The sequence below is a fragment of the Microchirus variegatus genome (genome assembly GCF_963457635.1).
Source record: "Microchirus variegatus genome assembly, chromosome: 6".
NCBI classification, from domain to species: domain Eukaryota; kingdom Metazoa; phylum Chordata; class Actinopteri; order Pleuronectiformes; family Soleidae; genus Microchirus; species Microchirus variegatus.
In genome coordinates this window covers 13795556-13808933 of record NC_139807.1, presented here as the reverse complement: position 1 = coordinate 13808933, position 13378 = coordinate 13795556, and the positions used below count along the sequence as shown (strand labels likewise).

Here is a 13378-nt window from a genome sequence, read left to right as displayed (position 1 = left end):
TTTTATCTTATTTTATTTTATTTTATTTTATTTTATTTACATATTTTATTTATTTTATTTACATCTGTATATCTAGCTCTTGTTTCCGCATGCTGTATTTCTTCTTCTTACTTTGCACAGAGCATCTGGAACAAAAACAATTTCCCCACGGGGATTAATAAAGTATTCTGATTCTGATTCTGATTCTGATAAATGTTGAATGTATCAATCATATGCACTATTGGTCATATTTGCACATCATTATTCATGTTGTCCGTTACATTTTTATCTTTATCTTTATTGTCTTGTTCGATTTTTACCCCATTACCAGATTTGTATTAGTTATTATTGTATGCACAGTGGTTTGCACTCTTGCCTTTGCAGCAAGAAGACCCATTGGAACAAGGACCTTTCTGCATGGAGTTTGCATGTTCTCCCCCTGTGTGTGCGTGGGGGTTCTCCTCCAGGTTCTCTGGTTTCCTCCCACATTCCAAAAACATGCAGATTTGGGGATTAGGTAAATTGGTCAGTCTAAATTTATCATATGTGTGAGTGTGAGGGTGAATGGTTGTTTGTGTCTATGTGTGGACCTGTGATGGACTGGTGAACTGTCCAGTGTGAACTGTCCCCCCCCCCCCCCCCCCCCCCCCCCACAACCTTCATGTGGAGGATAAAGCGGTAGAAAATGGATGGCTGGATTGTTTGCACCATTTTATTTAGTATTATGCTCATTTATTGGCTGCTACAGGGACCTCGGTCACCAATTTGGCTTCAGTCTGGAAAGACAATGAAATCTCTTTGAATCTTTGAATATGCAAAAACAGAGTTTGTGCACTGAAGTGTTGTTATGATGTCATAGAATAAGAGCATCACAATGGCAGACAAAGTGCCAGGTTTTCGTCGCAAAATGAATATCTACAATTATTATGAATGAACCTTAATTTTCTCCCATTGTGTTATGATAAAACAAGTTTGCACATGTACCTTTAAGAGGCAGACATGTACACTCATACCTTTGTTTTTATTTTAGAGTTTTCACAGTGTCCACAGTTTCCAAAGTAGGACTGAACGATTTTGAATGAATATCTAATTGTGATTATTTTGACAGGAAACATGATTGATTACTTCATTATTCTCATTTCCATTCCAAAAACATATTTAAAATGATTAAAGTGTGATATTTGTGCAGCTCTGTGAGAGACAAAGATGTTCTCTTCAGTCTGTAGAATAAGATGTGTATAAATTAAGACAATAATTAATCTAAAATGATATTTAGACACACATTTTGGCTTGAAGATTGCAGTTAGCTGTATTGTGATTTCGATAAAAGGTTGATTAATTGTTCCGCCCAAAACATTTGATGATCATAAAAGAGAAAAAAACATTAATAACATTCATCACCATTTCTAGTGCTGCTGCACAGGTGCTGCCCCCTGTTGGGGCCCCTGTCCTTGTGCATGCTGAAAGATGAGTGGAGGACATTGGTTTAAATGGCAGAAAGCGTGCTCACGCTGTGTGGCAGACACCCTCAGACACACACACACACAGGCAGAAATGCTTTGGCCTGTGATCCTGGTGCTGAGAGATTCAAGTTTCAGGTGGTGAGACCTGCTGCTAAAGGGAGAGACGAGTCTCTGCTTACAGTGTCGTGTTGAGAGAGGCAGCTCTGTCGGCCTCTCAAAGGCTCGCCGACTGAAACTCAGACACGCGCACCTCTTCCACACACACACACACACACACACACACACACACACACACACACACACACACACACACACACACACACACACACACACACACACACACACACACACACACACACACACACACACACACACACACACACACACACACACACACACACACACACACACACACACACAGATAAATACACATTTGACATCAGTCACACATACAGTAGTTCCACACACACACACATGCAGAGCCATGTGAAGCGCTTAAACACAAAGTACTAAGGAAAAGTTTATCGTCTGGGAAACTCTTCAGAAATAACTACAGTCTGTATTGAGCAATCTAATTGTTGAGACAGAAAAAAAAAAAGAGAGAAAACTACATGTCCACAGGCTTTTGGTTACATCAAAGCCACAACACACAAAATAGCCTTTTGTCTCTGCGAGTGGAAAGAAAAGACCTTAAATTGATTTCAGAATAGTCGTGGAGGAATTGAATTTCAGTTTCACAACAGCCTTGATTACACAGTAATTCAGTGAAATTGACAGGGAAATGGGACGCAGCATCTGATAGAAGAATAATATGACCTACTGAAGTAATAGTGTTAAAATGCACAAGTGAAGGCAAATCCTAACCTGTTACGCGTTACACGCTGATTACATCTCCACTGACTCATACTTGGTGGACTGTAAAAACAACAAAAAAAAACAAAAGTGGAACAATTGCAAAGACCCACAACCTTCTTCGTGCACCAACATCACAAACCTGTCAGACAGAGGGAAGCAAACCGCTTAGTACAACAGACTTCAGACGGGAACACAGAATGTGCTGAAAGCCGGCCAGAAATTCCACTCGTGAACATTTTCACCTGTTCTTATTGTTGGAGGGTTACTCTCTCCCCGAGAGGAAGCAAAAGAGAGCGAAAAGTGGAGCCAAGAGGATTAAAAATCACTCAAACCTGCAAATAAGCACCTTCATAAAACATCTGCCTTGATAGAAACTCTGTAAAATGATTTCCATACAACACAAACTCATATTCTTTTGCTGCAAGCTGAGAGAGTTCAGCATTCATTCAACCACCGGCCACTTTATTAAGGTATAAAGGATAGCTCAAGTGCTAACTGGTGTGGTCTTCTGCTGCTGTAGTTCAGGGTTCAGGGCATTTCGATCAGAGACAGTCTTGAGTTGCCTCGAAATCATTTGGAACCAGTTAAAGACCACTGTAATCAACAAGGGCATCTTCATCCAGATCACTGCTGCTCATTGGATATTTTCTCTTTTTTCACACCTTTCTTTGTAAAAACCTACAGATGATGATGTGCAAGATCATCATCAAGATCAGCAGTTTCTGGAGTACTCAGACCTCTGACCAGCCTGTCTGGCACCAACAACAACGCCACTTTCAAAGCCTCTTAAATCACCTATCGCCACCATTACCACGAGAAAGCTCAGCTGAAACTTCACTGGATCATCTTGACCACGTCTTGCTGCCGTGTCATTGGCTGATTAGAGGTTTGTGTTAAAAAGCAGGTGCACCTTGTACGTGTAAACAACCGCCTGCTGTAAATCGGGTAAAGTTAAAATAGTTCAAAACACTTCCCTGCCTGTAACTTTACATAAAGTCTAAGAAATACACATTTTCTTTCATGCTCTAGTTTAAAATCAATGTAACGTGATATGGATCACACACTGTCCTTCACTCCAGGAACTATCACAAGCCCCGACATCAACACCGCAAGCCAAAGTTGGCCCACTGCTGTGCCACTCATTAAAGTGAGCATCACCCACTGACACAGGCCAGACCCAACCCCACTGATCTGTCAGTGTTGAGCCCCGCTGTACGGACCCTTCGCAGGCTTAGATGTCCTAATCTCCCACACGAAAAAAGACACACACACACACACACATTACATTACATACTGTACACTCTAGAAGTCCAGGGGAGCTGCCAAAAACATCACAAACTGCAAGTGTTACATGAGAGATGTTCAGGTTACACGGGCTGTCCGTCAAGCTCACGCTGGAACTTTTGTCCTGAATAAAGGTGCCATTTTTTAAGGCTACATTGTTGTTGAGTTTGTGCAACATGACTGTGTCGTGATAAATAAACAAAAAAAACAGCCAGGTACCTGGAGGACAGGAGCACTCTGGGCCAACATCCCTTGCCGTCCGCATTTTTGGCATCAGCACCACCACTTTCTGCAGAAACACAGAGCAAATTCCATTGTAAGACAAAAAAAAACCCACAATCCCTGCTGCCTGTGAATATTGTCAGTGCACAACACTGGGTTAGTTTTTAAATCTGGTTTAATCGAAAGTTACAGAACTGGTCGAATAAATGTATAACCATTACACAAAGAACCATGAGATTATAATAATATCCTGGTAACAATTACGAGATCATAATATTTCTCTCATTACATTGGGGGGGATGAGGGCTTCCCTCAATTTCTTTCCCACGTGTTTAAATTACAGGTTAGTATCTGTAATCTGTGGTAATGTCACCCAATAAAGAGCTTTAGTTGTAAACTAATTGGCCAGCTGCATGCACGGCTGATCCCTGGGGTCATGCATTAAAAGGGGACAGACTTAAAGGAGGAATCATTAAAGTACAGTTCTCAACCAGTGCCAAGTCTGTGTATTCTCTGTCGTTACGCACGTTTTACGCGCAGCAGCAGCGCCTGTCAGATGTCCATGTCAAACACATGTATTTACAAAAGAACAACTGCTTTTTATTATCATTAAATATTAAATCCACAATAGACAAAGTGTACCTCTTCCACGAGTTTCCCTATGGATGTGCTCAGCTCCGGGATTAAGGAGCCATCCTCGTTAAGGAAAGCCCTGTGCGGCGGGTAGACCATCTCCATCTGCAGGCGATTCTCCAGCTGGAAGGTCTTGACGCTCATCAGGAGACACACGGTGATGGAGCTGAGGGACATCAGCAAACACAGAGCGATGGGGAAACCTGGCAACCACCGCTGCGCCGCAGACTTGGTGGCACACCGACACACCGGCTTACTTTCCCCGAGTGAGTCGCTGGATGTATCCATGCTGAAAACTGCGCTTCAAAAAATCTCAAAAAACAACTTTTTTTTCTCCTCGCTGTCAGTCTTCAATTAGCCTCTGTGGACAAACTTAGTTAAACGCGTGCACAAGACCGAGCTGTAGAGTAGGAGCAGGGGGCAGTGTGTGTGTCTGTTTGTGTTTGTCTCTGTGTGTGTGTGCGCACCGGGTTTACGCCACGCACAGATAAGACCTGGATCTGGATCCACAGAAGAACACGCAGGTCGTTGTTTCCTGTTGGGGGGGAGAGAGCAGCCTACGTGTATGTACAAATGCAACTACCGATGGGTCCAATTGTGAAGTGTGCCTCCCTAAAAGTTTGCATGTTCAACTGGTTGAGATGCGCCCGCCCTGTGGAACCACGTGGGAGGCTGCAGATTGACAGCTGTGAGGAGACTGGTGTGTGTGTGTGTGTGTGTGTGTGTGTGTGTGTGTGTGTGTGTGTGCGCGCGCGCGCGTGTGTGTGTGTGTGTGTGTGTCAGTGTTTGTTTTTTCAAAGTGTTGAACATGATTTTAAAGATGCCGCCTCATTCATCCAAAAATCTCCAAAAAACAATGAATAACTCTACAATAAATCTCCAACAATCAAAAATGGATTCTACGCGTGTCATTCATTCAAAGATCTGCACCACTTTTACGCGAGGTCCACGACGCGCTCCAAATACCCAGTTATCACTTGCAATTCATACATTGAAAAGTAATGCAGTGTTTGACGACAGATGAGTGTCTTTGCATTATAATGAATTTCAATCAGTAGCGGCCATAGAAACCTGTTGTTAAACCAGAGCGTTGTTTTCAACACAGATTCATTGCGCAACATCGCAGAGGCGTCGGTTTCTCCTCCGATCACAGTGTGGTCAGATCAGATGCGATCAGAGCAGAGACTCGGTGTTCCCGCTTTGAGCTTGAAACATAATAATAATAATAATACTCATTATTATTTGTTTGAAGTATAAAACATCATTCGTTGAACTCTGTGGTTTTGTCGTTACAGTGCAGTTTGCTTTAAATATGCATTTATAATTACAGCAGGAGGGGATGTGTTCTCACGCAAAACAAACATTAGAACTCCACAGAGTTTGTGCACGCTGCAGGACAAATCCCCACACTTCTCTCAATAAGGCTATTTACTGCCACCCTGTGGTCGCATGCAGCTACTACACCACATTTCGCAGCGTAAAACCAGCCGTTTCCATATTGTTAACCACGATTATGGGTCCAGTTAAAATAAATAAAAGCACAATTGCTTACCAGAAAGATGGTTTGGCACATTCAAATTACTTGTAGTTTCTCTGGTGATATGTTAAATAGATAAAACACTGAAGACTCCACTTGTGTTGTTGGGTTTACATTTTATTGAGAAACTGTACAAGACAAATGCAAAAGTATAACCAGTGAAAAAAAACAACTATGTGAACTAAGTCTATTTACAAGGGTTTCCGGTCTGCAGTTTTTTTTACATTGACAACGCTGCATTAATCATTCATGGCGAGATAGAAGCAGAGGAGATGCATCATAATCATTAACAGGACACGGAGGAAACCAGAAAAAGCAGGGACTTTAAAATAATGGCTACAAGCATACGTGATCAGGGCTAGGTTTTAAATTACAACAGTAAATAAATAAACTTAGCATCAACATGTCACAGGTGAAAAGAAAGAAGAGAATTTAAGAAACGCACAGGTGTAGGGCCAGGACAGTAATGCAGGGCAGTGAGGACTGATACAGTCAGCTAACGTACACCTCTCCCAGAGAGTCAGGAAGTCCCGCGTCGCACCAAGCACCATGATGAATGTCACGCTGACAGCCAGGCCGAGGCCGAGGCTGCAGGTCAAAGACTACAAGTTTACAGGTTCAGGAGTTCAGTCTTTTTTACTGCTGCTTTTGCTGCTGCTGTAGTAAGAGGAGAAGAAAGGGTGTCGGAGGGCCTGCTCCAGGCTGAGGCGCTTAGCTGGGTCATAGTCCAACATCTTCTCTAGGAGGTCAAACAGCTGCTCATGGTCTTCACCCTTGGACATCATGTAATGCTAGTGGGAAAGAAAGCGTTACAACCGTTAATCAATTTACTTATTAAATAGTTTGTGCTAAAGGCAAAACATGCCATGTACTCTGTTTTTCTGTTTTTCCACATTCAAATGATGCGCAATGTTTAGAGCTCAGCTGCAAACAGATGAGCTTGGATAAGATGATTGTGTTGGGCTCAGCAGCTGTGGATTGTGCTCTTAGTGCCAAATTATGTGAATAGCAGTAACTTATTTAACGTAAGTGCCTCAATGGCTACAGAACACTAAATGTCCACTTCATCAGTTGTAAAGTTGCAATAAAGACAGTAAGTATAAAGCAGTCTCCAGGTATTTTCCTCTTCTTACCTTCAGGGGTTTTAAGCGTTTTCTGACATATCTTCCAGATGAACTGTACACATCCCAGTCCAGTTTGCACCGGTGAACATAACGTTTTTTCCTATGCAACAAACAGCAATTATTTAGCAAATAACACTCTATGACAACAAATCAAAACCATTCAATTACATAAAAGATAGTGAATGTTGTTTGCCCTTTGATGACTGTTCACAAATAAATACATCTGTTTTTACCTGGTTTTCTGCAGAAGGTGTGTGGGAATGGGACCCAGGACTCTCTCCATCATAGCAAGATGCTCTTTGCTGTCATGGGTCTGTTCAGGAAACATGTCAGCTTAATAAAATTCTATGGGAAAAGTCACAAGTATTAAAAATATCACAACTCTCTACCGACACTCACCTGGAATAGAGTCGATCCAAGATAATACTCGATGAGTATACAGCCTACGCTCCAGACGTCACAGGCATGGCTCCATCCCAGATCTGAAGGAGACAATTTTGACTAAATGACTCATCACCGATAAAGGATTTGCTTTAGATTAGAGTTGTTTCACAGCCACTTACCTAAAATGACTTCAGGAGCACGGTAGTGACGTGTCGACACCACAGATGTGTGGTGCTCGTGATCATATGTGGCGTTACCAAAGTCCACAATTTTCACATCTGCGTTTTTCAGAGTTCGTTCATCTCGTTTCTGAGGACAAAAACAAGTGTGTACCTTAACAGCTGCTCACAAAAATAAAGTAGTTTGGGCTTTGTGGGATTCATTTTTGGTTTCATATTTAGGAAACTAACCTTTTCAGGGTTGTACTCCATATCATAGTCTGAATCGATGAAGAGAATATTCTCGGGCTTCAGATCTGTGTGAGTCAGCTTGTTCTTGTGCAAAACTAAAAGATAAGAAAACATGCATTAAACATTATGTAGGTTTTGAAAACAAAATATATATTTTTTTTCTCTGCAAAAACGTGTCCACTACTCACATCGGACAGCTCGGATGATCTGGTAGGACATGAGTCGGATGTGTTCAATGGGGAAAGGCATGAAGTTGTTCTCCTTGAGAAAATCATAGGTGCTGAGGCCAAGCAGCTCAAAGGCGATGCAAACATGGCCGTGATATTCAAACCAGTCCAGCATGTGTACACATGAACTGAAGGGAAGGAAAGAGACAAAAGGTTATTTCTTTTCCAGCAAATCCTGATTATAATTATTTTACAACTATAATGGTTTGACGTTATCAACTTACTATCTGTTGTCAGAGTCAAGGGACTTCAAGTGGTCAAGCACCTCTACCTCTGACTTCGCTGCCTCTCGGTAGCGGTCAATGTTTTTAATGATCTTCAGAGCCATTCGAGCTCCATGACTGGAAAAGCACAGTATAAATATATTCATTATCAAATGATTCAGTAGGAGAAAGAAATGAAGAATATTTTCTGATTCACACTTACTTAGAATGATCAATGCATTCCACGACCTTCCCAAAGGCTCCCTCTCCTAAAGTGCACACAATCTCATCTACAGAAAATAGAGAGTTGAAGTTAGAGACGTAGCACGGACGTCGTGCAACACTTTCCTTAGGCTGGCTCACTGCCTGATGCTACATTGCTGTTAGGTACGTTACTATAAACAGGCTTCCACACTGGCATACAACTCAATGCTAAATATGTTACAATGACAAGCAATAGCTAACCAAAAAATGTTTAAGCTACTGGCCCAAATACTTCATCCTCTAAATTAATGTTTGGAAATAAAAACCAGACAACGAGTGAGAGACACAATGTGAGAACAGAAGGAAAAAAAGGTATATATTCTATACATCTCGCTCTCAGCATGTCTCCATTGTGATAGATGAGGTGACCCTCGCCATCATCCTCAACACTCCTGGATCTTTTCCTGCTCCTGCGGCGATGGCTCCTCCTCTGCACCGGAAACCGCCACAATCCGCCATCACACCAATAACCCATCAGCCAGCACCAGGCCACCACAATGCGACATCGCCATTCATTCAACCAGGCCAAGGGGGGGAGATGTAGGGATGGATAGATTCGGCCCGTTCAGTAACCCCGCCAGGCGAATGGACGGAGCAGCAAATTCAAATTCAGCCCCGTCAGAGAAATTGGGCGCCAGCCACCACATAGTGTGTGTTACAGAAGAAAAACATGGCAACAAGATTTTCAGATGAGAGACTTTCTCAGAGTAGTACAGTAAAAAAAAACTGAACTTAAGAAATAACAGTCTTTGTATATTTAGTTCTTTATACTATGACACTGGGTCCCTCTTTCTCTGGAAAAGCTATTTAACACTCACAAACCCTTACTTCCTGAGCCCTTTAGTCCCCAACTTGTCAATTACTGGAAATCATGCTTAATAGTGAGGTGTAGAACACGCATACATAAAAAGATAGGTGTTGAGCATTGGCTAAACACCAGTGATAATGACCCATGTTGGTATTGACAGGGGAAGGGGTTAGAAGGGAGAAGAATGTGCCCATACCGAGGAGGACCTGTGGCGAGAGGGACTACGCCTGCGTCTTCTATCTCTGTGCCTGCGGCTGCCCGGCCTGCTGTGTTGGCGGCTGCTGTGTCTGCTTCGTCTGCTGCGCCCACTCCGACCACTGCGCCCACTACGGCACGATGACTTGCTGTAATGGTGCCAATCAAGGTCCCTGTCCTTGCAGATGCCTCCCCGGGTGATGTCCTCACCGGCCATGTTTAAACTGTGGTTGCAAGTGTGTCCTTCCCCAGAGTCCAGCCTCTGGTTCAAACTGCGGGACTCAAGGTAGTGTCTGCAGGAGAACAAACACACACAAATTAAAAGCAAGAACTAAAAAGCACAAGTCAAATCAGAGTAGCCGAGTTCCTCCACTGTGTTCAAGCGCTTAAGTGAAGACTGAATGACGATGGGAATATTCTGCGCATTACCCGACACTCTATCAGCCTCTTACGTAACATTTGTAATAAGAAAAAAAATCATTTATATAGCTATTGCACATCAATCATCCTGTTCACTGAGATGGTGAATTTGATTGAAAGATGTATCACTATCCTAACAAAAACCTAAGGAGTGTGAAAATATTAACAAGTAGTGTGCCACACATGAGGGCACTTTAAACATTCACTTTCCTCCTCCTCTTTCTCCTCTCCCCATGAGCCACACTGGCAGATTTTCAGCACATGGGGCATAATATGATATGGGACTCGACACCTCCAAATCTTCATGTGCCAAAAGTTATGCAAAACCATTTCTGCCAATATGAAATCCCTGCATTTCATATGCAAAGAACCATCATAGAGCTCAAAAAAAACAAAAACCTATTGCTTTGAAATATTTTCTTATACTGTATACACCTTGCTTTAAAACAACAACAACAACAACACCCTATTTGCACTAAAAATGTTTTACATCAGTTCTAACATACCTACCTCAGCAGGTCATGTTAGCACCTAAGCAACTATAAAAGATCAAAAAACTCCAACAGCCCGAGCACCCGGTGGTGTCAGCTGTCTGCCAAAAAGAGGTCGGTCTGCCTCACAACAGGAATTAAAATTAGAGTAGATCTGAAAACATCTACAGTGTAACCCCACTGGTCACTGTGCATTCCCACAAATACTTATGACTGCAAAAAATAAGCCAAGCACATACCTTCACCAGGTAAACAATGACAAAAGGATTGATTACACAAACAATATGGTGTATTTCTATGAATCCTGCAAATGTATGAATTTGCAAACTGTATGCGTGTGTGTGTACGTCTACAGTGCCAACACAGTTGTGAATATGGAGTACACAAGATGTTTACCAATCTAAAGCCTTGTGTAGCTCAACTACAAACACAGCCCAGTTTAGCTAGTATGTAGATCTAGCATAAAAGCTTACTTTTCTTAGTTAGCTTTTCTACAGTGCAATAGAGACCAATTCAACACAGCTAATGGCAAGTTCTATATAAAGACACAAAATTGCTCATTCAGCTCTTAGTACCAATCTACAACAAATGTCTAACGGTTAGGGTTTCGTGAAGAACGACCCTACACCACACAAAAACGAGCAAGATTCCTACCCCTCATGTATCTTGAGGTGGCGTTGAGTTCTTCTGGACTTGTTTTCTCTTTCGCTGCTGTGCGAATCATGTTTCCTTCGCTTACGACACTCCATTCTCTCTTCCCAGCTGTACTCGTCAAGCCAGGTGCCAGGAGAACGCATTCGCTTAGCGTGGCGCATCTGGAAGAAATGTCCAAATTTAGGTTTAAATCACACAAACATGCAACATTATAACAGCCATGTTTCATTGTCCTTTGTTGCATCTACTAAATAAATCAAAGCCACACCGGATCACTGTACTTCAGCATAGTGACATGGTTGAAACCTTCAACAGTTCAAAAGACTTGGGCCTATTTTGGTGAACTCGATGTTTTGATAGCAATAATGGTTTTCACACAGTCGCAGTCTCAAGTTCTAAACCTCGAATGTATTTTGGTTCTGATGATTTAGTCTAGTCTAGGTTTTTTCTATCTTATTTAATGTATATTCTCCTGGCTAGATTCTTCAGTGGAATGCAAGGATCGTTATTGCTAATTCGAGGCTGCCATTACGTAATTATGACGAATGACACAAATCATTAAATACCGCAGTTCTTTTTGGGGAATCGACCCGAAATCTGAAGTTCTGTAGTGTCAACACTGGCGATGCAGACAGGTTTTAACAAGAGTGCTACCTTGTTGTAGATTGGTGGGTTTGAAAACACAGGTTGAAGTGCGGAACCAGTTTGACTCGTATAACTGATGACATTGTTGTGCACCAAGAATGAGACGCTGTCAAACGTTCTCCAGAGGTTACCTTTCTTATAGCTATTATGACGAATCGATGATGTAATGATAACATTACCTAACATCAGTTCTATAACAGCCTGTATTTACAGTTCCTGACAGCGCCGTGACGGGTTATACTACAAGTAATAATGACCGACATTTTTAACAACCAAAGGTGAAATAACCACAAGAATACGAATCAATTGTGGGATTAAAAAAAATCCATATCGAAATTAAAATCACACGTGGCTAATTGATGATCGATCACAGGTAATTCGATTGTTCTGTACCAGATCTAACAACCTCACATAAAAACAAAATCACTCGTTTTGCTACAATATTAACCGACACAATTAACACCGTTTAATAGTTTGAAAAGCATGAGACGCTTCAGTCGTGCTTACAAACGACATGTTTTTTTTTCTTTCGGTCGAGCCGACATTAACGTAGGCCCAACGTTTCCTCGTCGATAAGGCCGCAAATGATCTGTAATCATTCACAAATCAAAACCAAATTATTATTGTTTTTACAGTAATTCAACTTGTTTTCAAAGTAAGACAGACTATTTTAAAATGAAATTTAATCTGATTTTACCGATTATAAGTGAACATAGAAGGAGTTTAAACTCCTCGATTAAAGGCCCGAGCACATTGACTACGAACCATCAATATTGATAATACATCCATAAACCCAACATGCCGTAACGTCGTTGTTAATAACATACTAATATATGTACCCATAACAAGTTCGGTGTCTGTTGCAGCAAAATATAAAGCTATAATCGGATTTGCAAATCTTTATTTCTGCACTCGCACGCAATGCCCCTGTTGTCGAGACGTCGAATATCGGATAAGCTAAATGGCTAATGTTAGCCAACAGTGCGGAAGACATCAAACTCCGAGAAACACGACAAAATTGTAGCTGGCGATGACAACAAAATACAGACGTACCCCCTCCAGTGCGCCCAGGGTTAAATAATGTCCAAGTATCCGCAAAAAATGTGAACAAAGAAACGACAACACTTCGACTCCAAAGATGGCGAAGCTTCCTCAGAACAAAATAGAAGGTTCCTCAACACACACGTTCCATGACGTCACACATTAAGGTGACACCCACTCCCGACCCTTCAAATTGTTGCCCTGAGTTGAGTCTTTCAGGTACTTCAGCGACGTCGCCATCACGCCAGGACACAAAAACAAATAGGAAATGACAGGACATTTTATACATTTGATTTTGTTGCCCAGTGGCCTTCCTGTGCTACACACAGCAGTGATTTTTGTGATCTCATACATAACAATGCGCTAGTAAAGTGAGACGGCTGCAAAATGCTACTGATTTCAACCAAACACAGCCTCAGTCGGATCTGATAGTTTCGCTTGACAGAGTCCTTTTTTTGGGTTCAAGAACTGTGCTAGAACAGCCAAAAAACCACCAAGATTAGGATTTTTGTTTTACATACATGACAAGTTTATTATTA

At 41.8% G+C, this 13378-nt stretch overlaps 2 protein-coding genes across 2 annotated transcripts in view; both read right to left on the bottom strand.

Moving 5' to 3' along the window:
- Positions 1-4961, bottom strand: part of LOC310928550 (uncharacterized protein) — a 131569-nt gene extending 126608 nt beyond the window's left edge. Inside the window, exons 1-2 of the mRNA XM_083891130.1 lie at positions 4446-4961; positions 3801-3870 (exon numbers count right to left, since the gene is read on the bottom strand). Coding sequence (XP_083747256.1) covers positions 3801-3870; positions 4446-4724 — 349 coding nt within the window. The 5' untranslated portion in view covers positions 4725-4961. The remainder of the gene's footprint in view (positions 1-3800; positions 3871-4445) is intronic.
- A 1121-nt stretch (positions 4962-6082) lies between these two features.
- Positions 6083-12988, bottom strand: LOC310928986 (dual specificity protein kinase CLK1-like). Its single transcript, XM_083891667.1, has 13 exons — positions 12852-12988; positions 11154-11314; positions 9590-9881; positions 8913-9015; positions 8545-8611; positions 8343-8459; positions 8080-8246; positions 7892-7986; positions 7661-7790; positions 7497-7579; positions 7331-7410; positions 7107-7197; positions 6083-6764 (listed from the first exon to the last, which is right to left on the bottom strand). The coding sequence occupies exons 2-13, from the start codon at positions 11312-11314 to the stop codon at positions 6600-6602; spliced, it is 1551 nt and encodes a 516-aa protein (XP_083747793.1). The 5' UTR covers positions 12852-12988; the 3' UTR covers positions 6083-6599.
- Between the last annotated feature and the right edge of the window lie 390 nt (positions 12989-13378).